This window comes from Gallus gallus, chromosome 4, assembly GCF_016699485.2.
Source record: "Gallus gallus isolate bGalGal1 chromosome 4, bGalGal1.mat.broiler.GRCg7b, whole genome shotgun sequence".
Lineage (NCBI taxonomy): Eukaryota > Metazoa > Chordata > Aves > Galliformes > Phasianidae > Gallus > Gallus gallus.
The window spans coordinates 75,688,297-75,716,197 of NC_052535.1; the positions used below are offsets into that span (position 1 = coordinate 75,688,297).

Sequence of the window (27,901 nt, forward strand, 5' to 3'; positions counted from 1 at the left end):
TAGAAATAATAAAGGAAATAAAATGAGTGTCAAAGAGGTTTTTGAGTAATTTAAGGCTCCTCTTTATATTCTGAGGATGAGCCTGATCCTTGAGACCAAGTTTCTTCCCTATCCATACTTTGTAAATGGAGGCTTCTGCTCAGATACTGATACACGGTTTGAGCTTGAGTGAACCTTCAGAGTAGTATTCTTCCTTCAGTTCAGTCTACAGAATTCAAAGACAGTGATGAGGATGCACAAAACTGGGCAAGGGAACTTGCTGAGTTAGCCAGCTCTTTTGCCTGGCATCTTGATTTCAATATAGATATAGAAAAAGAAAAAAGAAGGGTTGAGAAGAATCTTGTGACCTTAACTTGCCTCTGTTCATGGTCCTCTCCAGAACAGGAGCATAAATGTTAATATCATGCACTAGTTTAGGGATGGTTTTTAATAAGGAGTTAATAAATTCAATGTCTGAAATGTAACTGTAAGTACAACACACAGCAACTTTCAGCTTGTGTTCGTGTGAATGGCTGAGGATTTAAAACACAGGAAAAAGGTGAATAAGGCTACTTGATAACACGTGCCAGCACAGCCAAGTGAGAACTCATGTACTGTGTATCTCCTTGTATTGAATAATCATGGCCCTTGAAAAGTCAGCATTGGCATGTATTTCTCCATCTTTTATCCAGAGGGCAACATAACTCTCTGCAACTGGGAAACACTAAGCTTTTAAAACACCTAAGAATGAGAGGACATACTACCGTGATATCACATGATGAATGCAAGATGTGACACATCTCTCTTCCTGAGTCTTCCTGTCAATATTATAGATTTACATATATTAACAAATTAGATGACAATCTTAAAGGATGGCATTCTGAATGCAGCGTTTGTATCCTAGGCATTTTTACGAAGTATGTCTAGTATATAAATAGCACTTCTGACAAATTCAACTGTAAACAAACAGCTACAGAAACTGTAATTTACATGGTTATTTTGGCTCAGTATCTGAGAAATAGGACAATTCACATTAATTTCCTTGCAACCTCTATTTTAATATCTGTACCTCCTTTCTGAAGGACATCTCTACTCATGTAGATGTACCATAATCTGAATTGTATGCAGTATTCTGGAGGGGAGAATAAGTATTTAGCAGAATTTTCAGCGATCAGGATACTTTACGTGACATTCTTGTTTAAATGGCATGAAAATCAGAGTTAAGTGCTGTGTAAATGAGGGCAGAACTCAGCCCTTTGTTTCTCAGTTTCAAACTGCCCTGGGATCATCTGGAGGTATAACCACATAAATTCCCTGAGGATACATCTCCAACTCTCAACCTTAGCATGCTGTTCCCCGATCACGTTGGAAATCCACTCAATTTAGATTTAATCTGAGCAAAATGTACCCATGACTGACTTTCTAAATTTGCAATGCTTTCTTGTTTTGGCACTTTTTTTTGGCCTGTGATGTTATGTTTAGGTGTATTTCTGATAGACGTCCTGAAGCCTGCTTCTCTGTGGGGGCACACGTGCATGCCAGGAGAGTGGGGGTCTCTAAAACAAGAGATGAAACTGTTGGCTGTGAGTCTAGCGTGGGAGCATACTGATTCCTCCATCACTGCCTGCTGCATGGTGCTACAGTTGTACCCCCTCCCTGCCTTTGTTTACTTATCTAAAATACGGTCACACTGTTTTCCAAACATTTTTCCTTTAGAATCTTTCGAAGTTAAGACTCTGCATTGCAAGGAGCGTAAGTACAACCATTCCCCACATCCAAAAAAGAAGAGTGTAATGAATGGATACATCAAATTTAGGTGTAAAAAAGAAATGGCAAATTGCATGTGGAGGGAAAAAAAAAAAAAAAAAAGGAGAAAATATGGAGACAGATGGATTTATATAAATTCAGATTGTAAAGTGTTTTTTCTTTTTTTTTTTTCTTTTTAAATAAAATGTAAGCAGTAACCAGCTGTAGTATTATTCTTCACTGTGTAATCTGCACAGTGAAATGTAAACAGGGGGTCAGGCTCTCCTGTGGCCATCTGACCCTCTCAGCAGGAAAAGGGGGCACTGAGAGAGGCTGTGCACAGAGGAGCGTACAAGGATATTCATGAGCTGGGAACTTTTGCAGCAAAAAATAGCTTTCCTGCGTAGTCAATGGTGCATAGCGTTCGGTTTAAAAACCCTTATTAAATTAAGAGAAGCTTTCTGCATCCAGCAGCCTTTGCTGCTGCTGCCGTGTGTACTTCCATAATGTTGTTGAGAATACTGAAGCTTAATATCAACTTGAAGCTTTAGAAAAATGCAATAACATTCTGATACAACTTGATTACTGACGGAACAGAGATGCAGAACATGAAAACTGATATATCTGGGGAATCTGGCTCTTCTGAATCTCTTTGTTCCTCAGAAAAATGCTTTCTTAAAATAAATGTATATCTCTATGTATATATGCGTTCCTTTGTCAACACGGGAAGATGGAGGGATTGGCAGCCACGCGTTCCTCAGTATGTTAATTGCCAAATGTTTCATCTTCTTTAAAATTCTCTTCTTTTTCTTATGTTTTTTAGTGGGATTCTTGGGTCTGTGGGTTTTGTTTGGTTGGTTTTTTTTCAGATTAAAAAGCTGAGCCCATCTCTTACATTCTGATCAGAGTTATCATGCTGTGTATTTAATACAAATATTTTTTAATACACAATCATAATCTTTTCTATCGTTGCTACAGTCATTATAGCTTTGACTACTTTTTTGTTGTTGTTGTTGTTGCAGGGAAACATCTTTTCCCTGTAGAATTTTAAGGCATAACAAACCTTTATTTATTTCTTCATTTACTATTTTAAAAACTAACATACTTTTCACCTGAAGTGCTAGCTTTTACATAACCTTGAGATGCCCATTCATTCCTTCTCAGGAGGAGTTCAGGGGAAAGGTGCAGTGCCCCTCTAAATCACAAATGAAATGAGTTTGTTGGCTTGAATAGTATTTCTCCTTTCAACCCTGCGCACATTTCAGTGCATTCCATTAGTCATTGTTCAAATGAGGCTGTTCTCCGACCCCAGAGGCAGGGGAGGAGGGAGTTTGGGGTTTAAATGAGTTTGCTGATCAGTACATAGAGGCACATTGTTTCTCATCTTATATTTTGCATGTTCTGTTTACAGAAAATAACCCTGGTTCCCAGTACCAAAATGTTTCAGTTTTTGAGTATACTGTATGTTTGATGCAGCTAATTTAAATAAATGACTTTCACATTTAAGCAATTAAACCTATAATTAGCACTGTTTGAATGAACTAATCAGCTAATACCCTATGACACACAGTTCCTTTTTTCCTCTAAATATTTTTAAAGGCAAAGGACACACATTTGTGAAAAATTATAGGTGAGGCAGTAGAAAAAAATATGTTTTGATTTGTGGAAATTAGAAAACAACACCACGAACTATTTAGACCAATGTTCCCCCCTTGCCTTCCAGGGAATGTGGAATTATGCACACTCATTTCCCCTGAATTCAGGGGAAAAGACTGCAATAAATGAAGTATTGGGTCTGTTTTAGAATGGGGCAAACTTCTAACGCTGCCGTGTGTTTTTAAAATAACCAACTGCACTTTTATAGGCACTGCATTTTAAAACGTGTGCATACATCTAATCCAGTGGTAGGAGAGCTGTGCAAGCTGTGCCCCTGGGAGAGTCCCCCTGACTGGCAGAATGCTGGCCGCCCTCAATCAGATGGAAATTTATTAGGAGAAAATTATCCTGGTGTCCTCTGAAAAACAGCATTTCTGATAAAAATCTTGTTCTCTGACAGCAGTCTAACAAGACACGTTTGTTAGCTCTTTTTGTTCCTTGGACTCATCTGTTAATTTTAATTCTTCTGTTGCACTGCTGTGTATTTACGTTCCGAGACAGACATGATCTATGTGTGCTCACTGGAGATTGAGATGCTGGGGGTGAGAGGGCAGAGAAGTTTAGGAGAGAGCTTGCCTTCTTTTTCTCTTTCCTTCTAGTTGAAACACAGAGCCAAAAATGTCCTTAAGATTTTATTAAGGCTTGAATTTGTTAATAGACGTTGTGTCTCTTCAAATCTATGTTACTATAGATTTCTATAACTACAGAAATATGTATAATTTATCATACAATTCTTCATTTCTTTGGCTCTGTTATCCCAAAATGTTAGTTACACACACAGGGACGTACAAATCTAACCGTGTAATAGCATTTTACTTCTGTCTTTTGTTTCTTTTTTAATCTTATTTTTTTCCTAGAAGTCGTTTAAAAATCTTCAGCATGTTAAAAACATCTCAAACACCCTTGAGTTGTTCAACTTGCGTTGCTTTTCCTGTCCTCCCTCCATCTCCGCTGAGGATGGCATTTAGGACCCTTCTCTCCAGCTTAATTTTTCCTTGAGTATTTGCCTCATGGGGTCTTAGGCTGGAAGGTTTTCAAAGAAGGAATGTGGATTTTTAATGAATGAAGCTGACACTGGGAACCCTTCCCCCAGCAGCAGGACTTGCCAAAGTTAGGAGGTGTATAGTGCTATGCTCCTGCACAGCAGAAAGGGCTGCAGGAAGATGGCAGATGGTCTTTTGTGGTTATATAGCTCACCAAAACTGAAGAGAACTGGTTTCTATTCCTGTGTGATAGCTGGCCTCTGGAAGTGCTTTTTCATCTGCCAAGTTTAAGATAAGAGCTAATTTAGATTTAGATTATTTTTGTGAAACATTTTGGCAAGGGTAGGAAAGAAGAAAAGGGTTACAAGGCAGTGCTGCCTTATCAAAACTTTTTTTAATAGAATTGGAGTCACCCTCGCTTTTGATGGAGAGCCTCAGGTTCATATGGAATTTCTCTTTCAAATATGAGAAAGAGATAGTACCGCTCAATGACAACCAACGCTGTAGTGCAGGGAACATACAAAGAAGTTGTGGGTTTGAACTGTCAGATTCGGAGCAGAAACTTGAAACTAAGGCTCTTACTCTCTTAGGCAAAGGAATGGAGTACCCTGCCCCCTCCCCCACAGCAACAGTTTTTGGCTAATGTTTCAAATAATTTTCTCCACTTGGACTGGGGAAAAACATCATTTTGATGAAGGTTCAATAGACAGGAAGATCATTTCTTACTTGACTCCACTTCTGAAAATCAGGGCATAGGTGTCTGAAGCACTGAAAGTTCTCAACATAGATAAAATCTGAATGAGTGGCAGATAATCAATAGTCCAGGGAAAGCAAACTCCACGTGTTTGAATTTGGGCATCTAATCACTGAAGGCCTGATGCACCCCAGAGTATGGTTGGCCCTTTTGGCTTCCAAGGCACATAGCTGGCTCATATTCAACTGTTGACTCATATTTAAATGCAAATACTTATGCCCTATTACCTAACAGGGGAACCCATCAGTACAGCAATAAGTCCTTTGAGATATGTATGATACTGATAAAGTTCCTAGAAGAGCTCAGGAGAAAATAGATGATTTCATATTCAGTGCTGGTTTTGAGTAAAGTGTATTGAATATTGTATGACAGGGCTGGCAAGGTTCACAAATGGACCAGAAGATACCCAGTTATGCTTATGCTCTCTTGAGAACCTTCCCCTTCAGTCAGAAACCCTTGAGTACTGAGAAATCCTTGAGTACTAATAAATCCTTGAATACTGATATTCAGTGGCATTGGAAACAGCAGACCACAAGCCACCCTATGGGGGCACGGTTGTTGAGGAAATCCCAACTATGACCATCTCATGTTTTTGCCAGGATGCAATCACCTGGACCTTTTCTTAGCACAAATCCACCATGCCTTTCAGCATCTGCTGAGGAAATAGTTGTACAGATTCAGCTTGGAACCAAGTATTTTCACCTTCAGGAAGCTCACTATTTCTAGAGCAGAATGAAAATGCAAAATCTTTCAAACTACTTTAACGTACTTTGTCTATGTAATAATCTCTGTGTGATATAAAATGATGGCTGTTCTGATTACGGATTGTCAGCCATTACTCCTGGAAACCACAAGTTAAAGCACCTCCTGTGCCCTCCCTCAGTTGCACACAGCACACTAACCTCTCTCCTTGTCAGGGTCTGCGTCTCTACAGCGCTGGTAGGACAGCCGACCTGGTGCAGTAAATGTTATATCTGACAGAACTTCCTAAATACTGTCTTGTTTGGTTCACAGTTTAAAAATCTACTTCAGAAAGTAACCATTTTCAAAACTATTCTGCTTGTTGTTTCTATTCATTGTTTCCATGGTAGAGCTGAAAAACTATTGCAGCTGTGTTTTGGGTGGTCTATTGTATATCACTGTTGGTTTTGATTATTACGTTCAACACTCTTGGTATGTGTTTTGCTGTCCCATGGTCTCCGCACAAATAAGGAGTGGTGCTGCCTCCACCCGTTGTTTATACAATTGCTCCATAGTTATGAAGTTGAAAAGTTGATTTCTCTGCCTTTCTCTGCTTAGGGAGCTGACATATCCATACACCAGTTCCTAGGAGTGTTGCCTAAGCACTGCAGTACAGTTTAGTACTTACGGGGGCATCACCCTGCCCTTCTTTCACGAATCATCTGGATGCCTAATAATGTAGATGAAGGAGCCCAATTCAAAGTCCAAGTGCTAAGAATACCTGGCAGAGATGAGGTTTCTGCCTCTCTGACTATGTGGTTTGTGGTGGAACATCACCAGATTTAAAAAAAAAAAAAGGCAAAGAACCAAAAGGCTCAATAGAAACCCAAGGAGTACAGACAGATACAGGCTAAGCTATTTCTGACCTGATTTTAAATTTGCTTTTATAAAGTTGATCTTTTCTACTAAAGTCAATCAGGCAATACATGCTGCATTTGCAAGGAATACACTTTCAGTGTAATGAAGACTGACTTTCAAAAATATGTTTAAAGGTCTGCATTTGAGCATTGCTTCAGAAGATGTGATTTATTAAAGGGTCAAAACCCCCAGAACTGAATCATGACTAGTTAAAATATACACTGCTGTCTGTGAGATACACACTTCATTTGCTGCAGAATACAGGAAAAAAGTATGCTTCCTGGGACCCAAAATTGTGAAAATGAGTGATTGTGTGTATAAAATGAGAGATTATCTCTAAAAAATGGCACTCATAAGTACAGCGTGTCTGAGGTGACCAGCAGAGCACATGCTGTCCTGTAGAACAGCTAGCAAGGATCAGAGTAAACAAAACCTGCATTGTGGCCTGTCTTTTCCCTCTTTGCAATTACACAACATTTGACCTTCTGCAGCTGAAGCAGGACCTTGTAGCACAGCCATAAAAAACATCCTTTAGAAACTTGCACCTTGAAGTGGATTTAGGACAGCTGATACACATGTACCTGGAATCAAAAGTAAGCGATGCCTTAAAAACAGGCAACGGAAACCTTCCTTATGCCACAGGTTTTCATTTTAAAACAGTGCAGTTTCATGTGTTTTCAATTACTTGATGAAAATTCTCCCGTTTTATTTTGGTTTACATTGTCCAGTTTTCACCAAGAATAGGAAATCTGTAAAGGCAGCGTTTTTAATTCATCTCATTATTCAAAGATGTTTGTCTGAAACGTGTAACTTTCTCCATGTGTGTCTGTAGGTTAGTTATGACAATATTGTAAAATGATCTTTTTTTAGTCTGTAAGATCTTCAGTCTGTTATTTAAGATGGAGGCAAGGTAAAAGTAAAAAATCCGGGCCGTTATTTGCAAATTCTGTAGGGGAACTAAAATTAAGTTCAGTTCTCTATTTGGAAAAATGCACAAGAATGGGACACAGCAGTCTTTCATACCCAGAAATTATTTACTAAGCATTTGCATTTAACAGAAACACAAGTCCATATCCTACTTGACTTAACAGTAGAACAGTTGGTTGAGTACTCAAATGGACATAACTCTGGACTGAGTAGGGATGACTACAAACCACAGAGACCATGTTGTCAGCTCCATCACCTCCTCTGTTTCCTCTGACTATATCTGAGTCTTGAATACATATTTCAAGGAATCGTGCTCTGAATACTGATGATTGATAACAGTAGCAGGAGAATGAACTTTTAGTATATCTTCACATTGACAGTGAACCTGATACCAAATTTTAACCTGAGGCATTTTGCTTTTCTGTAAACTAAAAATGCTTTATGATAAATTACTGCTTTTTTCAAAAACATAAACAAAACCAAAAAAAAGCCAACTCTTATTGACTAGTGTACTAATTTCCATGTAGTTCCAGGTTTCCTACGTCTCTGATTTCCCATGCACTTCCTCTTACGGTTGCTGATCTCCCATGAAACGCTGGCAGAATCTCAGCAGTTCTGATAGTTCATTCCGGGCTGTCTGCCATTACCATATTTTATGTACTTCAGGGTTTCTGTGGGATTGATGATGCACAATACATCATAGGACCGCCGTGACCAAACAAGGTTTGTGCGATGGAGCTTACCTTAGCATTTTGCCAGAAGTGCTGAGACCTATCAAGGGGAGGAAGAAAGATGAGTAAATGTTGTTGAAGGATGGAGGAACACTGTTGAAACAGTGCAGACCTTGGGTAGGAGGAAAGGTCTGAAAACAGTGGCAAGGGAAGAATTAGTAGGTGTTTCAGAAATACTTGGAACTCAAGGGAAGATACAGATATCCTGGTTCAGGGTAAGATGTAAGGAATTGGCTATTAGGTGGAATGAAAATTGAGAATGGAGCATAAGAAAGGAAAGAAAACGGCAAGTTTGAATGGGAAGAATGATAACTATAAGAAAGAATGACAGTGGAGAGGCAGTTTCATTAGGATTTATTAAAATAAGCATCTCTGTGTCTATGTCTTTATCTGAATTGAACTATATTTTCCAGCCATCGTGAAATTGTCTGTCCTGAACTGCAGTCCTTCACTGTACAAGGTTGATAATGTTAAGCAGTGCATTACGAGGACTAGTGCTTATGTGTATACTGCAGGGCAGGTGCATTTCAGCATCCCATGGGTGACCCTTGCAGTGCTATCCTTGTGTTGGGAATGCAAATGGGCACACGTTGTGTCTCTTTACCTTACTTCCAGTGGAAGATCTGGCTCCGTGGCTTGCCATCTATGGCCACAGAGACATCAGTTTGGACAGCTGGGGAATCAGAGCTACAGGGCACACGAGACAGTATTTCTGACTTGATAGGCACAGCCAAATTCCACTGAGCTGATGCTCTTATGATATATGTTGGAATATCAGAAGATAACTTGAGTGCAAGAAGCCTATGGAAGTGCCATTCTGAAATTAGCCATAAAGGATGTCAAGCCATATGCACGATCTTATAGGAAACATCATTAATTTAAATTTTATGTTGCTAAACCACATTTACCACCATCATACACTGTGAAAATCAAGGAAATAGTTCACATAGTCACTTAGCTCACCAGCCAAGTCTCCCACCACTTTCCTACTCTTTGCTTCCTCATATCAATGAGCACTCCCCTTGAAGAATGATTTTGGGAGATGTGTGGAGAAGATCAATACGTGAAAGTGGAAATTTTGGAAAAGGAGGCAGAGAGGTCTCTGCTTTCTGTATTGTCACCTCCCCACACTTTTGGAGACCATAAGGGCAAGTGTAATTATGCCTTTGTAAGTAAAACTTGCTTTTTCCCTAGCACGGCAAGTACCTACTTTTACTTTAGTCAAAAAAGCTGTAAGATTTTCCCATAGTGACTTAATTCAATTTTATAAATCAAGGAAATGAATGTGAATTCTAATTTTAGAATGTCCAGAGTGCCAAAAACTTAAAATTGTGCCACAGTGAATGTACTTACAATTAAGATATTCTGGACAATGTGAAAGATGTAACAGTAGTAAATGTACAGAAATTAGCCTGTGCAAGTTTTCTACCAGGGAGCATTATTTTCCACTGTTTCCTCTGTACTTGCTAATAAAAACAAAGCTTAAATGTGGAATTCTTCAAAAAGATTAATTGGCTTTGACTTACTTGTAATCAGATGTGCTTCCAGAAACTACTTAGGAAAAGCATGAATTGCAAAGTGAAGGTGTGACTGCAGACCAGATACACACTCGCTGCCACCTACCTTGAAAAGAGAATGGTACCTGCAAAGGGACAACCTGTGGACTGGCCTCTGCATACACCTGACTACACATACAGTCCAGTACACCCATCCCACCGTGTTTTTAATGGCTTTATAGCTCCACTAGAAAACTGTAAGTGAACCTGGATTTGTCTGACAGCCATCAATGCCAGACAGCTCTGAAAATCTAAACTCAGTTAATCAGAATGCGAAACGATTGGATTTTCATGTTGTTTTAATAACAAATTTCAGTGTAGGTTTAACTGAAAGCACATGAACACCTCCTTTGTTTTGATCTCTATGTAACACACATCACTAACTGGGATTAGTAAACTGTGTGTATACGTATGTCATACAAAGGTTGTATGAAGACTTAAGAATTTTTTCAGTGCTCATGCTGTTAATGTGAAACAGCCTTGTGACTGCCCTTATTAACAAGTTAGCTGAATAAATGTCCCTTCTCACACCCTTTCACTTGTCTTTCCCCCCAGATCTTAAGATTTTAATTTAAAAAATGCTAAACCTAGAGTGTTCTGTTAGAATTGTAATGCCTGAATTCAGTCTGAATGTTAGTATCTTATATCACGCTAGGGATTAGGTGGTATTACAGCAACTGGCGTTGTTGTGCTGCCTTTTTTTATGTAAGGAACAGGAAAGTTTGCAGGTCCTCTGGTAACTTCAGTTGCTTTTTGTTTTTATAAATTAACATGAGCATCTTGCAGGTTAATTTAAAGTCTTTTATGTCTTCTCCAAAATTTCTATCTTTATTGGATTCACATCTGTAGTTTTATTTAATATGAGCCAGATGGTGAAATCAAGGCGATATTCATTTAGGAATCTTGCTCTGGTGAAGGCTCGCTGAAGACATTGTGCTGTGCCAGTTTTCTGGTCATAGTGTCAGGCAGAATGAAATATGCTGGATGCTTTTTCTGCTCGTCTAATTAGAAACAGAGCTTTCTGATCAATAGCCTTCAAATTTTGAACTTCAGAAGCAAAGAGATACAGACAAGAGTACATAACATTCCACAAGCTGTCCACAAAAAGTTGTGGCGTTGCTCAATACAGCTGTGTTAAAACAGCAGTGTAAATAGGCATTTGTGGCTGCAGAATCTGTGTGATGAGAGGATGCTGAGCAGACAACAGAGAGCAGAAAGCAAAGGTGCCACCCTGTCTCTGTGAAGGCAGCAGCTCCTGATCTGGGCTGAGCTGTGAGTCTGAGGGAGCTCAGGTCTGCTGCTCCCCTGGAGAAGTCATCATCTTTCTATGCTCCCTGGAATATGTGCATGTCAGACATGGATAAGATGTGTCTGGTGTGGATTAAATACTCAATTAGCTATGTGGTCACTTTTTTTGGTCACTGGATATAGGTTACCAAGTACCATTCCTGGAAGGTATGAAATGTAGAAGGAACAGAAGCTATCACATAGATGAGAAAAAGATTTATTCGGTATATGTTTCGCTTAGGCTCTCTTATTCTGTGCAAAATCATTATTCACTAAAAGGAGAGGCATAGCCACTCTTTTGCCCTCATAAGCTGGAACATTTTGCTCCTGCAGCATAATCAGATTTTCCAAGCAAAACTCCTGGTTATTTCAGTCACATTTATGCAGCTGTACAAGGCCTTGGCAAAATTCAAGCACTGCCGAGCATGTTAACATTTCAAAGTATAAAATTTAGATCAATATCTTATAGTTAAATTTAAAGGCCAAATTAAAGAATATATATGTTGCGTCTACAAGATATGCATACAGGTAACTGATTGCGTTTTCCATGCACTGAGTGTACAATCTACAGTAGCGTAGGGAGAACCTGCAACAATGATATCCAGAATTGAAATGGATCTATTTGGCATGCCTTCATTTCCTGGCAGGTTTTGGCTTGTATTTTGGACATGCAAAGGTTTAAGATCAAATCTTTCTAAAGAAGGGAGAATAATTTAGAAACAGGAAACAAAAGACTCCAGAAAAATTTGTACCAGAGATGTTATTTTCCAACACACATTTTTTTCTAACATTGTTTGGGACTCGACGTTAAATTAATTGATTAAATGAAACAGTGGAACTGCATGTGTTGTTGTGAGGTGTAACTGCAGGTTCAGAGCACGAGGGTGAATGCAGTACAGACCTTGGGAACCTGGCTCAGTTAAAGGATAACAGCCTAATTATATGAACCGAATATCAAATTCATGCCATCTTGGTACCACGCTCAGAACTGTTCTGTGCACCTTTACCTTTCACACCAGCTCTCCTGCCTGTCCATTGCTTGTTCTGCTTTATGGGCTGGAACAGTGTGTGCCTGTGCTGTGCGGGGTCTGTGTAAAAAACGGAGGTATAACCATGTTTCTGCCACTCATTTCCTCAGACATTTAACTCCTTACCATCCCCAACTGTAAAATGGGGAGAGATGTCTATATGCATGGTTATGTCTTCCCTAGGGCTAATCACCACAGCGTCTCCACGAATGTTTGTAAAATGCTCTGCAGATGAAAACTGCCAAAGAAGTGCAAGGGATGATTATTACAAGTTAATGAATAAATTTCAACTTGTATTTGATTGCCAGGTAATTCAAATGGGAACCACCAGCCCTTCCCTCTCTTCGAAGAAAAGTTGACAGTCAGCTAGTTGCTAATTAGCACTCAACTGAAATGCCTCCAAAGCTGAGTGCTCCCAGTTGAGTCCTTTAAAAAGTAAGCTTTTGACTAATTGAAATATGCTGAAAGTTGAACAGTGGGTGAGGTGGGCAACAGGTAAATCAGGACTGTGGATTTAGGGGCATTTAAAGAATATTCAGCTTCTCCAGATAAGGACTTTTAGGGAAACACTGGCCAGAAGGAGCAGCATGCTCATGTTCACACACCTGTTCCCTTTCTCAGGCCTAGTTTGTAATCTGCAAGACATGTTATCCTGCCATGTGGTTGTGAGAGCAAGTTAGGGCTGCTTAAAAATGGTGCTGAAGTATGGTGCTGCTTATCTATTAGAATATATGGAGGGGTAGTTATAGTTGCTTGGGGCTGGAGCAGACTTAGGAAATTGTGAAAAACACATCGCTTAATATGCTAGAGCTGAGTGAACACGAGTGAATGTGCCACTGGGGGGTGGCTGCAAGAGGCAAACGACAGGAGTTTCGTCCTTTCCTTTTTCCTACCTGACTGTTCTGGATTCACCATCCTGAGCATCAGCTCTTCAGCCTTTCCTCAGGGAAAACACACGCACACTTGTTGAGCACTTTGGGTGAAGAGCCCCAGTTGCTTCAAATAACACTTGGCAGTATCAGCCTCCAGTGTAATCCCACCCCAATCTTCAGTAGTAGATATGGGGGACAAGACAAAAGTGTTGTTGAAGCTGCTGGCTTCTGGAGAGCAGACATTGTGGTATGCTCCGAGATGCAGTATGCCAAGGTATACAAAGTCTCTTTGGCATTTCACCAGTCTGGAAGATGATCTGGTTCAGTCAAGTGGCAGAAGTTCTGTGGTACCCTGAATGCCAAGGACTGAATCGTAGAATCGCAGAATACTCTGAGTTGGAAGGGACCCACAAAGATTATTGAGCCCAACTGCTGGCTCCACACAGGACCACCCAAAACCGTGTCTGTCCAAACGCTCCATGACCTCTGGCAGCTCGGGGCCGTGCCCACTGCCCTGGGCAGCCCATTCCATGCCCACCGCCCTCTGGTGCAGACCCTTTCCCTAACCCCCAGCTGCCCCTCCCCTGGCACAGCTCCATGCCATTCCCTTAGGTCCTGTCTCTGTCACAGAGAGCAGAGCTCAGCGCTGCCTCTCCACTCCCAGTGAGGAAGCTGAGAGATGGGCAGACTCCTCAAAGACTGTGATCAATTGAGCGTTCAGAAAATCCAAAGACAAAATTGAAAATCATTTTTGATTAGGGACAAAGACCTTGTGGGTACTGCAGAACTGCGAAATACTTAAAATCTCTTCTGTGCTCTCATCTGTTCAGAGGTACTTCCAGCATCACTGGTGCATGCTGAGGCTATAACTTAAAATCGTATTTACCAGCATTAAGCAGATGAACAGAATCCGTAGAAATGTCATATGTAAAGAATTATCATTATATGTAATTTATGCAAGTTAGATTTAAGTTTGTGAACAGCCTGAAGCATTTAAAAGAGGTGAACCCTTCATGCCGCACCGTAAACTCTGAAACATGGTGGTTTTGGTGGGCCCTACTAAGGGAATTATGAAAGATATTTATGAAAAAAACAATCGTGTCATTTATTAATGACAGAAAAGGACATCAGCCATGACCAGAAGAAAAAAAAAACCCAACAGCCTACATGGAAAAAGACTAGAAGTGTCTATGGAGCCTGGCAAATATTTTAAGCAATGGATTCAAGAAATGTGTATATTTTCCTGTCCACAAATTGTCTGTGAAGGGACAGTATTTTCCCAAATATGTTTTTTATTTCAATATATTAATATTTAATGCAAACAAATTACAGCTTCTAGATTTCTTATAAATTGTAAGCATCTGCTATATTACGTCCTATAACTGTAGAAATTAAAGGCAGCACACAGCTCTGAAACCTGCCAAAATCCCGTGTTTGAGCTTGGTGACAGTGTGCTGCACGTGATGGGCTGCTGTTGGTGTTTCTCTCTCGCACATCCCAACTTTTGATGAGCACGTTTCATTTAAGTCACTCATGCGCACCCCAGGGATAACAGCTCTGTTCTTTTACCTGAGGTCACTCTGCAAATAAAGTCTTTACTGCCGTCTGTATAAACATAGCACAACCTGAAATTTGGTCATTTTTTTCATGAAATTCATTTTTATTTGAGCGTTCTCAAGAAACCTCATTTCAAATACCTCTCGTAATTAGTTCTTCACTTTCTGTGTATCTCTAACGGAGATCATTCTCTCCATTTCCAGTCTTCTCAGCAGCTCCAAACCATCTTAAATGTATCCTCATAAACCTGATTACTGACAGAGGCCTAACAACCAACGCGTACCAGGGATAAATACAGCAATTACACCTATTTACAGCTGTATGTCTTCTGAATTATTGTTACTACTAAGTGGTTATTAAAAATAGTGCAGCCTCCAGAGCTGCTTGTCAGCCCTGCAAAGCGGGGGCTGTGCCTTGGGTGCATGGTGCAGGGCCATGGCTGTTGTCTGGTGCCAAAAGGATCCTTGGGCTCCAGCCATGGTCACGGCCAGAAGGCAGCACCCGGCCCCGTGAGGGCACAAGCAGAGGGACAGATGAAGGAGCTGTCCCAGTTTACCCCTTCTCACGCTGCCTGTGTCCTGGGGAAAGTTTCCACCATTGATTTTTTTGGCTGCTTGAACAGTCCTGCTGTTGTAGCACATCATGGCTATGTGGAGGCACTGAGGGTTCCATGTTGGTGGGTGCACATGAAGAAAAAATCCCAAATGAGCCACACTTCTACCTGTAATGAAGGGAAATTGTTCTCAGCAGCTGACAGAGAGGAGCCCTTGACTCCTGTGGGTTCTTCTGCTTCTGTCCAGGAGAGGGCAATATGGCACCCAGACATCGGCCAGCACCCAGCTCCACCTCTGGGGGCGCCTTGGTGTGTCTGAGGCCCACACAGTAGAATACTGGGCACGAAACATGACTTCATGTGGGCTGATGCTCCATTCTCCCACCCAATTCCGTGTCCTCAGTGGGCATGGCTCACATGTTAGGTGCCATGTGAGCGTTTGCTGCATGGAGCTTTGAGGATGGGGAGACAAAGGTGCTGTAGCCCTCCCTTTTGGTAAGGATCTCTGCTTTGAGGTGCAGAGGTATGCACATGTGTATACACCCATGTAAATACAACCTGCACACACGCTTGTTCTCTTGGATTTGCAGCCATGCATAGACAGGCACATGAATGCACTCATTTTCTGGGTTGGGAAGACCAACTAATTCCTTCCTCTTGCTTTCCTCCACCTCCTTTTCACTAAACTCATTTTCCAGACTAAGCAGCCCAATTTAGGTTGTCCTAAATCCCAGGCCAGGTGTCTGTCTTGGATCCCAGCTCCACTTGCAGAGCAGCTCCTTCCCCAGCCCAGGCAGCACTGAGCTGCGCTCCTGCAGAGCTGCTGGACTTTAAAGGCAGCGGATCCAAGCGAGAACCGAGCTGACACTGCCAGGGTCCCTCTAACTTTATTTCCCTTTGATTTCACCTTCTGTTTTACTGTTCCATGCATCACGCTGGTCTGGATGATAACAGGCAACTGGAAGTGCTGCTGGAGCCTGTAATTAGCCAGTCCCTACCCTGGGACTCTGTTCTTGCCGGTGGGCTTTAGGTGTACGATAATTTGCCAGTTAATCAATGGGAATTATTAAAATACTACTGCATATATATTTTTTGGCGTTGCAGAAGAGCTGTACACACAGGCCCCTGCGTGGGGGACTATCTGGGGTTGCAAATCATGAAAGTGAATCGTTCTTCTCATCCAATACTTGGAGTTTGTCTGTTGTGGTTTATATTTTTCTTAAAGCAAGATCTTCTCTCCCTCCCCCCCCCTCCTCATCCCCCCACTATGCAAAAAGGAAATTAATTTCGTTGCCAGGTTTAACTTCTCGAGACAGTGAATTTCAGCATGGTCAAACAGTCCTTTAAGCAGACCCCGTTCTGCAGCTGTGCAAAATTCCACCATTTTAATTACCAAAAAAAGCAACAACAACACAGTGCACTCTGTCTTTGGCAAATGTATTTGACTTCAAGCTCGCTTTGCAAACAAAGTAGAATCCACAGTTTGGGAGGTTTTTGGTTTTGTTTTTACATGAAGTAGATGATATTCAAAATATTTTCAAAAATGTGCATACTGGTGCTGTAATTCTGTAATTTCCCCATCATTTCGGTTTCAGACTCAAAGGTAGCTGGGCGGGGTTTGCAGGAATACAGGCGGGAAGCCCCAGGGCAGCCCTCTCGCAGGCATGCAGCCACACTGCAGGCTGCTGAGCTGCCAGCAAACACTGGCAGGACATTGGCACTGGTACTGCAGCACCACGGGGATGGGTGTGCTGTTCGTTCGGCTCCGCTCTGGCTGGGATGGGCCTGGAGCATCCATGCAGCACTGCTGCATAGCCAGGGCATGTAGGATCTGTTGGCTCCGTGTTCAGTGGCAGAAGCTGTGGGAAGGCTATGAAGCAGCTCAGTACGTCACTTCTTCTGGAAGCTGCTGTTCTACAAGAGAGTACAGAGAGTTTTGCTAAGCAGCAATGGGTACTTCGAAGATAAACTGTGACTGTGATCAGCAGTCAGTGGAAGAAAGTGATGAACTTTTCTATTTTGTCCCGCAAACTGAACACAGATTTTCCAGATTTAGCCAAATATGGGAATGGAGAAAGCCAAATGGAAATTGGGATTTTTCAGATCTGTCTCTAAATATCCCCGCTTTCGGTTGGATTGACATTAAGTTTTTTGGCAGTGGGTGAAGCCATACACGGCTGCTGTGTGTTTGGGGGTTGCTTAATGTGCAGAGCACAGCACGGATGGGCGGTGCGGTGGTTCCCCACCCATGGGACGGGCAGCCCTGGCTGCACACAGCCCCGTCGCCATCCCGTTCCTCACGTCAGCTAACGGAATCCGTTCCTAGAGTGGTTCCATTTGCTTGACTGAATGTGCATAAGAGATGAATTCAGCGCTGCTTATGGTCTGTACACCAGTTCGGGGGCTGCTCCCCCTCGGAGCCCGCACCGTGAGCAGCCCCGTGCCGTACCCTCACACCTCAGCGCTGTGAGGAGCCCCGTGCCGTCCCCGTGCCGCCCGGGACTCCTCGTGCACGTGACGAGCGCTCCCAGAACTTCCACGCCGCTCTGATCCAACCGACAAAGTTCCCCCCGCACCTCCGTGGGCCCCGTGCGGTTCTGGGTCCCGCGTTATTTCACCCCAACAGGGGCAGGACGGGCGCACGGGGTGCTGCTGACGGCCGCGGCCGGCCCCCCGCACTGAGCCGCCCCGGTGACAGCGGGGCCCCCCGGGCAGCCACGCACCCCGCGGCTCCGCGCCAGTCCCGCCGGGGCTCCGTGCCGGGGAGGCCCCGCGCCCCCCTCGGCGCCCCACGCGCGGAGAGGCCCCGCGCCCTCCGCCCCGGCCCCGCGCGGGCTCAGGCAGCGTTAAAACCAGCTATATGCTAACGAGCCCCGCCGCCGGGCTCCTCAGGGGTCCTGGCGGGGAGAAGCCGAGCGGAGCCCCGCACCTCCGCGGGGCCGCCAGAGGAAAATGCCGCCGGCGAGGCGCTCCCACGGCGCGAACAGGAAATGACCCCCTCGGCAGCCGCCGCTTTAAAGCGGAGCGGCGCTGCCCGCGGCCCCCCGCTCCCCGCGCCCACTGCCGCCCGCCCCGGCGCGCCCCGCGCCCCCCCCGCCGCCGCCCGCGCTGAGGGCTCGCAGGCAGCTCCCCGGCAGCTCCCCGCCCGCATGTGTGCGTGTGCGCCTGCCGCTACTTTGTGCCGCGGAGAGCGCGCAGCCCATGTGCTCTGCATGGAGGTTGGCGGTACTCTGTGTCGCTTGAACCTCCGCGAGCAGGCAAGATGTCCAGCGCACCACATGACCCTTTCTATTCTTCTCCTTTTGGCCCGTTCTACAGGAGGCACACGCCGTACATGGTGCAGCCGGAGTACCGAATCTACGAAATGAACAAGCGGCTGCAGGCGCGGAGCGAGGTGAGTCCGCGCGGCTCCGTCCCGCTCGGCAGCGCGGGTGTGCGGCGCAGCCCTCGTTAGCCGGGCACTTTAATTGGGCGATCCCTCGGTCGGTCTCCGTGCGGAGCAACTCTCGGGGTCGGCGCCCGCTCGGGCTGAGCGGCGGCGTTGCGGCGCGGCACTTCGGGAGGCACTGCGGGGCTCTCCCCGCGCCGCTCGCTGGGGTCCGTCCGGCTGCTGCGGGGCGAGGCGCCGCCACGGAACCCGCCGGGAAAGGTGCGGGGGGGGGAGCTGAGCCTCGATCCGCTCCGCACCTGGAAACTCGTTACGAAGGGAAAGGAACGGCAGCAGCAAACAGGAGCGGAGTTTTGCAAACTTGCGCCCCGGCTGCGCTCGCGGAACGCGTGTCCGGAGGACGGGCGGCCGCGCTCACGCCGGGTGCCGCGGGGGGACGATCCCTCCCCGCCCCGCCGCGCTGTCAAAGTGCCGCGGGACGGGAACTCCGCGGGTGCTGCCCGCGCTGGGCGCAGTGCGGGGCGCCGTGCAGCCGGCCCAGCGCGGGGCAGCTGCCACGGGGCGGAGTGCTGCACGGAGAGGGGACGTTCGGCCACTCGGGGGAAGAGCAGGGGAGGCTGCAGCCTGTTGTTCGCGTGCTTAACGCGGCGCACTTCTGCCTGCCGGAGTGTAGCGCGGCCGGGATCGGGCTGCAGTGCTGCCATGTGGCTGTGTTTGGGCAGCAGACCGTCCTGGCGCTGGGATTTTTGCGATACTTTGCCGGCGGTGCCCTGCAAACACTTTTACAAAGTACCCGTCTTTTGTAATTAGCGGCTTCGTGCAGACACCCGTGTCTGCTGGATCGGTGGCACCGTGCGCGGCGAATGATTTCGGACCGACCCGTTTGTTACGCTGTAGTTCCTGGAAAGAACGGGAGGTCACAACAAAATAAAGCACACATGCGTGCCCGACTGTCAGCCGAGCCATGGAGGCAGTGCCGCTCAGTGTACACAGTACGCACACGAGCGGTGACCTGCTTTCTGATTGGCCGCTGCTCCCGGCGCTGGGCTCTGCCACTGCTGCTCCCGCTCGCTGCTGTGGGGTTCGGTGCCGCTCGGTGCTGGCGGGGAGCCTTCAGCAGCCCCCACAGCCACCGGGACTGCTCCGCACTTCTGCCCCCGTTGTTGGCGGCCCACGGTGTGGGCCGTTTGGGTGGCGGTGGGGTGGTTCTGGGTGGTTTTTTTTCTGTGTTGCAACTGTTTGTCAGTGTCTCGCAACTCTGTTCTTACATTCCTGCACATGCTGGCATCGTAGTTTCTCGACTTTGTCAAGCAACAGAAATCTGTGTTGTTCGGCGATTCCTTTAGGGTTCTGTATCGAACCGACGTGCAGTCGGCGTTCATTTCGCTGTTTTACATATTATTTCGGCAACCCTTTTAAAATCGGGCCACAGCTTCCCATTGCAACTCCCTTACAGACATTCCACTCCAAAAGTTTCAGAGGGGCTCATAAAGCAGCCCCTCCTGCACTGTGCTGAGAGCCCGCAGTGCTGGGGGGCACCCAACCACATGGTGGGTGGGGGACAGGCGGGAGCCCCCCGTAGTGCTGCCGCGGGTTCCAGCAGGATCTGACTTTGACAGACAGTGCTCTGTTAATGAAGGCCTTACGCTCAAGGATTTCTTTATTTTCTTAAATTTGCCCAGAGCAAAAAGAGTTTTGCATTGGGATTGTTCAGTGCTTCCATTCTGGTTGTCTGCTTTGTAATTTCTCTGCTCCGTGCTGTATTGTTGTTTGTTGATGTGTTTTCTAGCTAGCTTCGTGGCATCTCCTTTATCCTCCAATTTAAACCCCTTCCTTAATAAAGCAAATAATAATACTAAAAAAAAGGAGATGAGTTTCCTGGGCCACTCGCAGTGCCTGGATGCAGACCGCCTGCAAGGAATCCCGCTGCCTCCTCGGGCAGGTGGGGAGCAGGAGTTTCACATTAACGTTCCTCTCTTTCACGTGTGTTTGTGCTCAGGAGCTGAAGGCTTCTGGAGCGTATCTGAGTGGCTCTGAATTTCTCCAGTCCAGCCCGATGGAGTCCCGCACGCCATGGGAGGTGCTTGTGCTTTGGGTGATGCTGGCGTGCCATGTGAGCATTTCTCTTTGGGCAGCCTTTGGAATAATGTAGGCACTGCTCTCTGGAGGAGCCCCAGGGGGTAGGAGAGTGCGAGGAGGGCAGCTTAAGGGGAAGGGAGTTAAAGGAACTGCCGAAAGGCTGGAGGTAGCATGATGTCAGATTCTGCTCAGCCCCGACTTCTGGAGAGCTAGTGGCAAGTGAGCATTTGTTCTAAAAAAGAGGGGGAATCCCACAGCTCTTATTCCTTCTTACTCCATCCCAAATGTGTGCCTGGGCAGCCTCGGGGATTGTGTCGCTTTCTTAAAAAACTGAAACGTTCCTAACAGTGTTCTGGAGTTGGGTCCTCCGCCATCCCTCTGCCACTCCACAGGATGGACAGAAAGCTGTGGAAGGAGTGTCTGTGTGTCATGTCTGTCTCTGTCCTCCCCTCCACCTGCAGAGCCCCCCCTTTGCAGTGAATTCTGCAAGTTCTGAATGGAGCTTGCGGGTGGGTGAAAGTGATTCCAGTGATGCACGGGGCTGGTAGGGCTGCCGTTGGGGCAGGAGCGTGCCACGTCTGCTGCCATCAGGGTGAGTGCAGGGTGAGTGGTGCACGGGGGCAGCGGCGCCCTCGGAGCTGCTCTGCTTTCAGGGACCCTCCTGTGGGAGGGTGGGAAGGGGCACAGAGGCCCTGTGAGGGCTGTGTTGATCAGACAAAGTACCCAGCGGTAAATAAAGGTAATTTAGATGCAGCGTGGATGTCTTTGTCACTCCTGTTCTCTTTAGGAAGAAAAGGTAGTGAGGAAAGTTAGGAATTAGCAGCTGCAGCCCGTGCTGGATGTGCAAACTTGCGCTCTCCAAACTTGTTACAACTTTCTGGGCAGAACCTACAGCTCCTGTTTGAATCCAGGGTCAGTCCTGGGCGAGGAATTCCAATCACACCCAGGCAGGGGGTGGCTGTGTGATGTAAGGACTGGCAGGAGGCCACCACCCGACTAATGCCTGTGTCAGCTGAAGTAACACGGGGCGCCTGCCTTGGGAGCTGCCGGACAGGAACATCTCAGCTTCCTTACAAGCAGTTCGAAGAAACCTAATCTCCTGATACTTTTTCCTAATGGAAATGAATACATGGTTTCTTAATAATTCCTGGGCTTGCCTGGTGCCAGTTTGTAATGTGCCAACAATCCGGACTTAAAGAAGTAGAAGCGTATTGAGACGTTTAATGATCTCTGGCAGATATAACAACAAACCTTCTGCACTTCTCTCCCGGTTAGCTAACTTTCTGGGTAACTGCACTGCAGATGTTCCCTTGCCGTGTTTGTGGCTTAAGGATTTCATGAGTGCTCACTCAAACCCAGTTTATCTTAATATTTTTGTATCTGCGTTGGTCGAACGTTTCAGGAGAGAAGGGCTGTTGTTGTGGCTCATTCAGCAGTTTCCCAGGTGCTGGGCAATATGCAGTGTAGGCAAATTAGCTTCAGTATTTTCTCTGTTCTTTATTAAGCTCTATGGTAAAAAAAAACCAACCACCTCTTTTCCTCTTTGATGTTTTGATGTTGTAAATCCTTTTCCATCGTAATATTCAATCATTTGAAATTGCTCACTCTTAAAAGAAAACAAAAGGTGATTATATCTCGTAGATAATTGTTTCTCAGTAGCAGCGCGCTGTGGATGGAGCACTGAAAGTTGCTGACAGTTTAAAGTTTGAGGCGTTGCTTTATTGCCAGTGATCAGAGCAACGTACTGAGCCTCTCGCGGGTCTGTTTAGTCCCCTGTATTGGCAGAACTTCTGTCTGTCACAGCGTATGGGATTTGCCTGTGTCTCTGCTGCAGGAGAGCAGAGCCCTCCTGGCTGGGAGGGCAGCGCTGTGAGGGTGACTACAGAAGTTGATCAGCGGCGTGTTTGTTTTAATGACAATTAGCTTAATCAAATCATATTAAAGCCCTTCCAAACCATATAGTGAATTTTCCAAAGCGGAGATTTCACGATGGAAGAAGAGGTAAAGAAAATCAAAAGGAAAAATAAGGGAGAATGTTTGATTACTTAAAAGGTACCAACTGAGCTGGAAGCTCACACAGACATTCGGATCCAAGCAAATATTTAAAGCGAAGCAAATCACAGCAAAGCAAAACAAAATTCTGCAGTTAAATGAAAGTCTCTTATTTTACTTCCCCGCATTGCTGTCTGATGAAATAAGCTTTTCCTCTTCTTCCGAATGCGTTTTTAATAGATTAGTCATAAAAATATCTGTTGTGACATCACGTTTGTTCACATAGCAACTCCGTATCGCAAACAGATCTCTGATGTTGTATACATAGAGTTGAGTTTGTCCCATGAGTTTGTTTTGTTGGGGGAAAACATAAACTTCTGTCTCAGAGCGCTTGCGAGGAAAGAGCCATTCGTCCGCAGCCACACCAATGGGACAATAGCAGCAGTTCTAGGAACGTCAGTAAAGGGTTTTCAATAACTGCCTCTAAAATCCTGCTTTGCTGAAACTGAGGTCAGTTTTAGTAGAACCCCTTGAACTCGTTTCGGCACACATTGGCTTCAGGATGGATTCAGGGCTCATTTTCCTGATTGTCTTTTATTTCGTAGAATCTTTTTCATCCCTTAAAAAAACCCACCAAACAAACACAAAACTGTTGCAGCTGTTTTCAATTAAAATTTTTACAAACTAACAATACTTATGAGGCTGGGAAAGGAATAAAAGACGGCTTCCTTTCCGCGCTGATCCGTAGCTTACAGTTGGGGATGTCTTGCTGCTTTCTTTTTTCCTTCCCCTAAAGTTATAATACAAACTGTGTGCTTAAGGGACAGGGAGCTTTGGGGGCAGGGGTTGCTGAGTGGGGAGGGGGAGAGTCGATGTGAAATACAGAGGCTGGATCCCCCTGTAAGCTACTGCGATGCTTGCTGGATCATTTTCTATAAATAAATCTTCTCAACCCTTCCTTTTCTCTTTTTCTGTTCTTTATTCTTTAAACCACAAATTCACTTAAAAAAAAAAAATCCCTTAAACTCAGTTTTTCTCTGATATAAACAAGGTTTACTGTGCAGATCCAGTCTAACAAATAGCAGCCTCTGCATGGTGAGAGGGAGCAAAGCAGAGACCACGACGAGGTCCCAGCCCTGCGCTCTCACTTCGGCTGGAGTTCTGCCTGCTGTTAGACTGAGAGATCTGATTGAAAAAGTAATTTGGTTTTGGTGTGTATACTTCCTTTGTTTATAGAAAAAAAGTGTACGGATGGATTGCTAAACACATTGCAATATTTTTTAGCTGGACTTTTTTTGCTTCAAATGGTATTTGTTCGTATCTTTTTTTTGCCAAAAGTTGCATATCTGCTGTAAACAGGCATTCCGACCGAGCTGATACTTTGTGTGTTTGCTTCCTCCCAAGCGAGGCTTGCTTTCCTGGCTGTGCTGTGTAAACAGGCCGGCATATATCCTCAGTCTGCTGGGTGCTCTTTTCCAAAAGTGGCTCCTGGTCTGCTCAGGGCCTCGGGGTGACCCTGGTGGGACACAGTGGCAGATGGTTTGTGGCCTCCAGAAATGGCTGGGGTAGGACAGTGCCTGTTGGCTTCATAAATTAGCCAGAAATAGTGGAAGAAACCTCTCTGAGACCCTGGCTGAAATCTCCTTAGAACTGTGTGTTTGTTTTCCCAGTATGAGGGTGGGGTTGGTCTCTTCTCACTGGTGACAGGTGACAGGACAAGGGGAAATGGCCTCAAGTTGCGCCAAGGTAAGTTTAGGTTGGACGTTAGGAAACACTTCTTTACAGAAAGGGTGGTTAAACACTGGAATAGGCTCCCTGGGGAGGTGGTTGAGTCACCGTCCCTGGATGTGTTTAAGAGCCTTTGGATGTGGTGTTCAGAGATATGATTTAGCAGAGGGTTGTTAGAGTTAGGGTACTATGGTTAGGCTGCGGTTGGACTTGATGATCTTTGAGGTCCTTTCCAACCTGAGTAATTCTGTGATTCTGTGATTCTGTGTTCTTGCTGGCCTTGGTTGTCATTTAAGTTCATGGCAAACAGAAAGTGCTTCTCTGCCAGAATTCTATTTCCATTCCCGTTACATTCTGAAGGACAGCCGTGTCCTCCAACACTCAAACCCAAAGTTACTCATCTAAGTCAAAGGGTACTCTTGGTGCTTCTGAGGTAAGTGAGGATCAGCTAGAGCCACCCGAGGGCAACAAACATTGGGGTGGGATCAGCTGACGCTTCTGAGACAGCTCCGTCGCTTCTATGCCTTATAGGGCTAGTGAAAAATCACTGACCTGGAAATACAAGACCTTTGCAGAAATAAAATGCTCGGTTTTGGTGGCCAAAGTGTGTTGGTAGTGTAGAGTCCTTTCAGCAGCCACAAATTTGAAAGGGGCAGGCTGTCCTGTCCACGAGACATGGGCTCCCTGGGCACCGCCTTGCTGCTCCATCGACAAGAAGCCATACGGTGAGCCTGCTGGCCAGGCTGCTGTTCCCCTCTGCAGCATGCAGCACTGAAGCACGAGGCTGAGTGTAGCTGCTTTATTTTTTATGACTGAACCATCAATATTTTTCATAACTCTGCAGCCAGTGTAGGTATCAGATGAGACCAGCTCCTTCAGGTCTTTCTGATGTCAGTACTCGTATCCATGTACTTATCCAGGGCAGTCACAAACTCACAGCTGACACACCAAAGCCATAACTTTACATGGGTTTCTAACTGTGCTTAAACTCTGCTGCCTGAGTACCTGCAAATTGAATAGAGGGATTGCTATATCCTTCCAAGTATTTGATAAGTTAGAGCATTGCTGCAATAACTCTCAGGGTGATCTGCAGTACCTGCTGGTAGCCTTTGTGCCACAGTCAGCTTGCCAAGCCTGGTTAGATAAAGTAGTTAAAATCTATCTGTGCCATTTGTGTGTCTGGTTCAAAAGGGAAGATGGAAATGTGATCTCTGAGTACAGTTTTGTGATCAGATTGGTCAGGTACAGCAGATTCAATACCTGTTCAGATCCTACTCATGATACAACTGCTGGTTGCAGACTAGAGCATCCTTCATGACCCAGAAAGGTTGCACGGATTAGTTGCATGACCTTGTCTGTTGCATTCATAGAAACACTGAATGTGTATTACAGCGATCGCATTTGGACACCCCTGCTTAATAGAGACCCAAAGATGGGCTGAGTCATAGACCCACTATGCTCATTCTTCAGAAATGTAATAAATGGATGGACCACTTGTCCTTGTTGGAGTATTACTATGTGCAGTTTTCCAACATACTTTTTTTCTTTGGACTTTCAAACACTTGTCTTTTCTAATGGATTTTTTTTTTATTATATTATTTGGTGAAGAGGTAAATTGATTGGGAGAGTTATGACTTTCTCAATACATTGCATATTTGCATTATTTCACGTATCTTATTGTGATTCATGTTCTAGTTGTGTAGTTTTGCTTCAGCCATTAGCAGAACATTGTATCAGAGAAAGTCTTGCCATCTGTTCTAGAGCAGCGTACAAAGAGATTTCTGAAATATTAATAACCACATTATACAAAAAGAAATATTCTAAATCTTTAACTACAGCAGTCACGTGGAGAGAAGAAAAGGCTCAGAAAACATAAAAGAGTGAAACTTTCTTGTGTTATTATTTAAGCTGGAGCACTCTCACTTTATCCTTGAGGAAGACAGCCAGCAGCTCTGGTATTCTGACCGTCTCCTTTTCTAAGGAGTAGAGGACCTGCAAGGCAAGTGTGAAACCTGTTTTACCCTTAGGTTTGCAAGCTGGATATATATACATGTGTATATGTATACTTACAACTGATGAAAGGGAATAGAAAGTGCTGTGTACTCAGTCCATGTTCTAACAGTAACTTGCTACTGTTACCGTCTTCAGTAATTCTTGTTTCTACTTTAAGCACTGAAAATCTTTTCACATTATTCCATTTCACATCAGAATACCGTTATTGTGACTGCTAACCATCATTAAGTAAAGGCAAAGTAGTTCCTTTACAGCAAATGAAAATTCCTCCTGTTGAAGTCACCCAGCATCCTGCAGGACCCTCTCTCCTTTGGTACTTGGCCAACGTTTATTCCCCGTCCTTCTTTGCCATACCACAAGGATAAAAACATCCACAGCTTACAGATTCTATATGTGCATTTGCAACCATACTTCAGTGGTTGAAGGCAACACAATAGCTCGCTCACTTCTACCTAGACTTAATCACCGGAGTATCAGTTAACCCTTAGGGTAATTGGGTAATAATGTTGTTGATGTGATCTGAAGTATCATTTTAAGCAATTAGAAGTTCATATATAATGTGCTGCAATTATGCGTTATATAGCGCATCTATCTGTTTTACAGAGCAAAAATTACCATATGTTTTGTGGGAAGCTTGGCATTTTGCACCGACCGGCGTTCTGCTTGTATTTACGAACAGCATGCCTGTAAACTGCGGTGATAACGCTTTGAAGGCCACACCTATGCACGCTGTCGATTATGTTAAAAAGCAAAAGCTCATTTTAATGAATGTGTTGGCATGAATAATGGGACATGAAAAGCCAGCACACTGGGTAAAGGTTCATTACCTGAGCGCAACAAATGCTACATGCAAAATTTCCATGACTGTGCACTGGAGTTTAACAGTGAATTTTCTTTGGCTGTGCTCATGCTCTTTATGTGTTGGTGTGAATGTTTGATCACCGATGTTTTATTCTCACGAATAATTGCAGAATGCAAATTTCATGTTGTTAAGCATTCTGGATAGAAGTTGTTTGTTTTACATGGGCTAAGCTGAAAAGCACTTTCCTGGTTTTAGTTCCCAGAGTCTTCAAGATAGAGCCACCATCCTTAGAAATCCGATACACCAGAGACAAATCTCCCATTGCTTTGCAGTGATGACTGACCGGTGTATGCGTATAAAGCAAATTAATGTCAATGAGTGGTGGCAGTGGGAAAATTAAAGATCAGGAAATATGATGTACTTGCGGATTTTTTTTCTTAGGGCAAGGTACTGTTTACATTTGTAAAGTAACTGCAGGGTCATAAGAGCAAATAGGTGAAAAAGTGAAAAGCTGCCCAAAGTTTTCAGCTCTCGTTCCATCTACGCTCCTCCAGTCGAGGATGAGAAATAGAAACACGTGATATATGACCACTTGCAGTGTATATACTTAGTAGAATATTGCATGCTTACAGCAGACAATCTTATGAAAGACAAGCAAATATATGTCTTAA

At 44.6% G+C, this 27,901-nt stretch overlaps 1 protein-coding gene and 1 long non-coding RNA gene across 14 annotated transcripts in view; one reads left to right on the forward strand and one right to left on the reverse strand.

Moving 5' to 3' along the window:
• LDB2 (LIM domain binding 2) overlaps positions 1 to 27,901 on the forward strand; it is a 357,319-nt gene that overhangs the window by 131,114 nt on the left and 198,304 nt on the right. For 12 of the 13 annotated variants that reach the window (XM_015285735.4, XM_015285728.4, XM_025149511.3 and 9 more), the window contains exon 1: positions 18,324 to 18,622. In XM_015285735.4, the coding sequence (XP_015141221.1) occupies positions 18,491 to 18,622 (132 nt within the window). In that variant the 5' untranslated portion in view covers positions 18,324 to 18,490. Of the gene's footprint in view, positions 1 to 18,323; positions 18,623 to 27,901 lie in introns of those variants that run through there. The other variant, XM_046939902.1, reaches the window with a different exon arrangement.
• Positions 16,650 to 21,566, reverse strand: LOC112532307. The gene is made up of 2 exons (XR_003074848.3): positions 18,916 to 21,566; positions 16,650 to 17,142 (listed from the first exon to the last, which is right to left on the reverse strand). It is a non-coding gene; the product is annotated as an uncharacterized LOC112532307 (long non-coding RNA).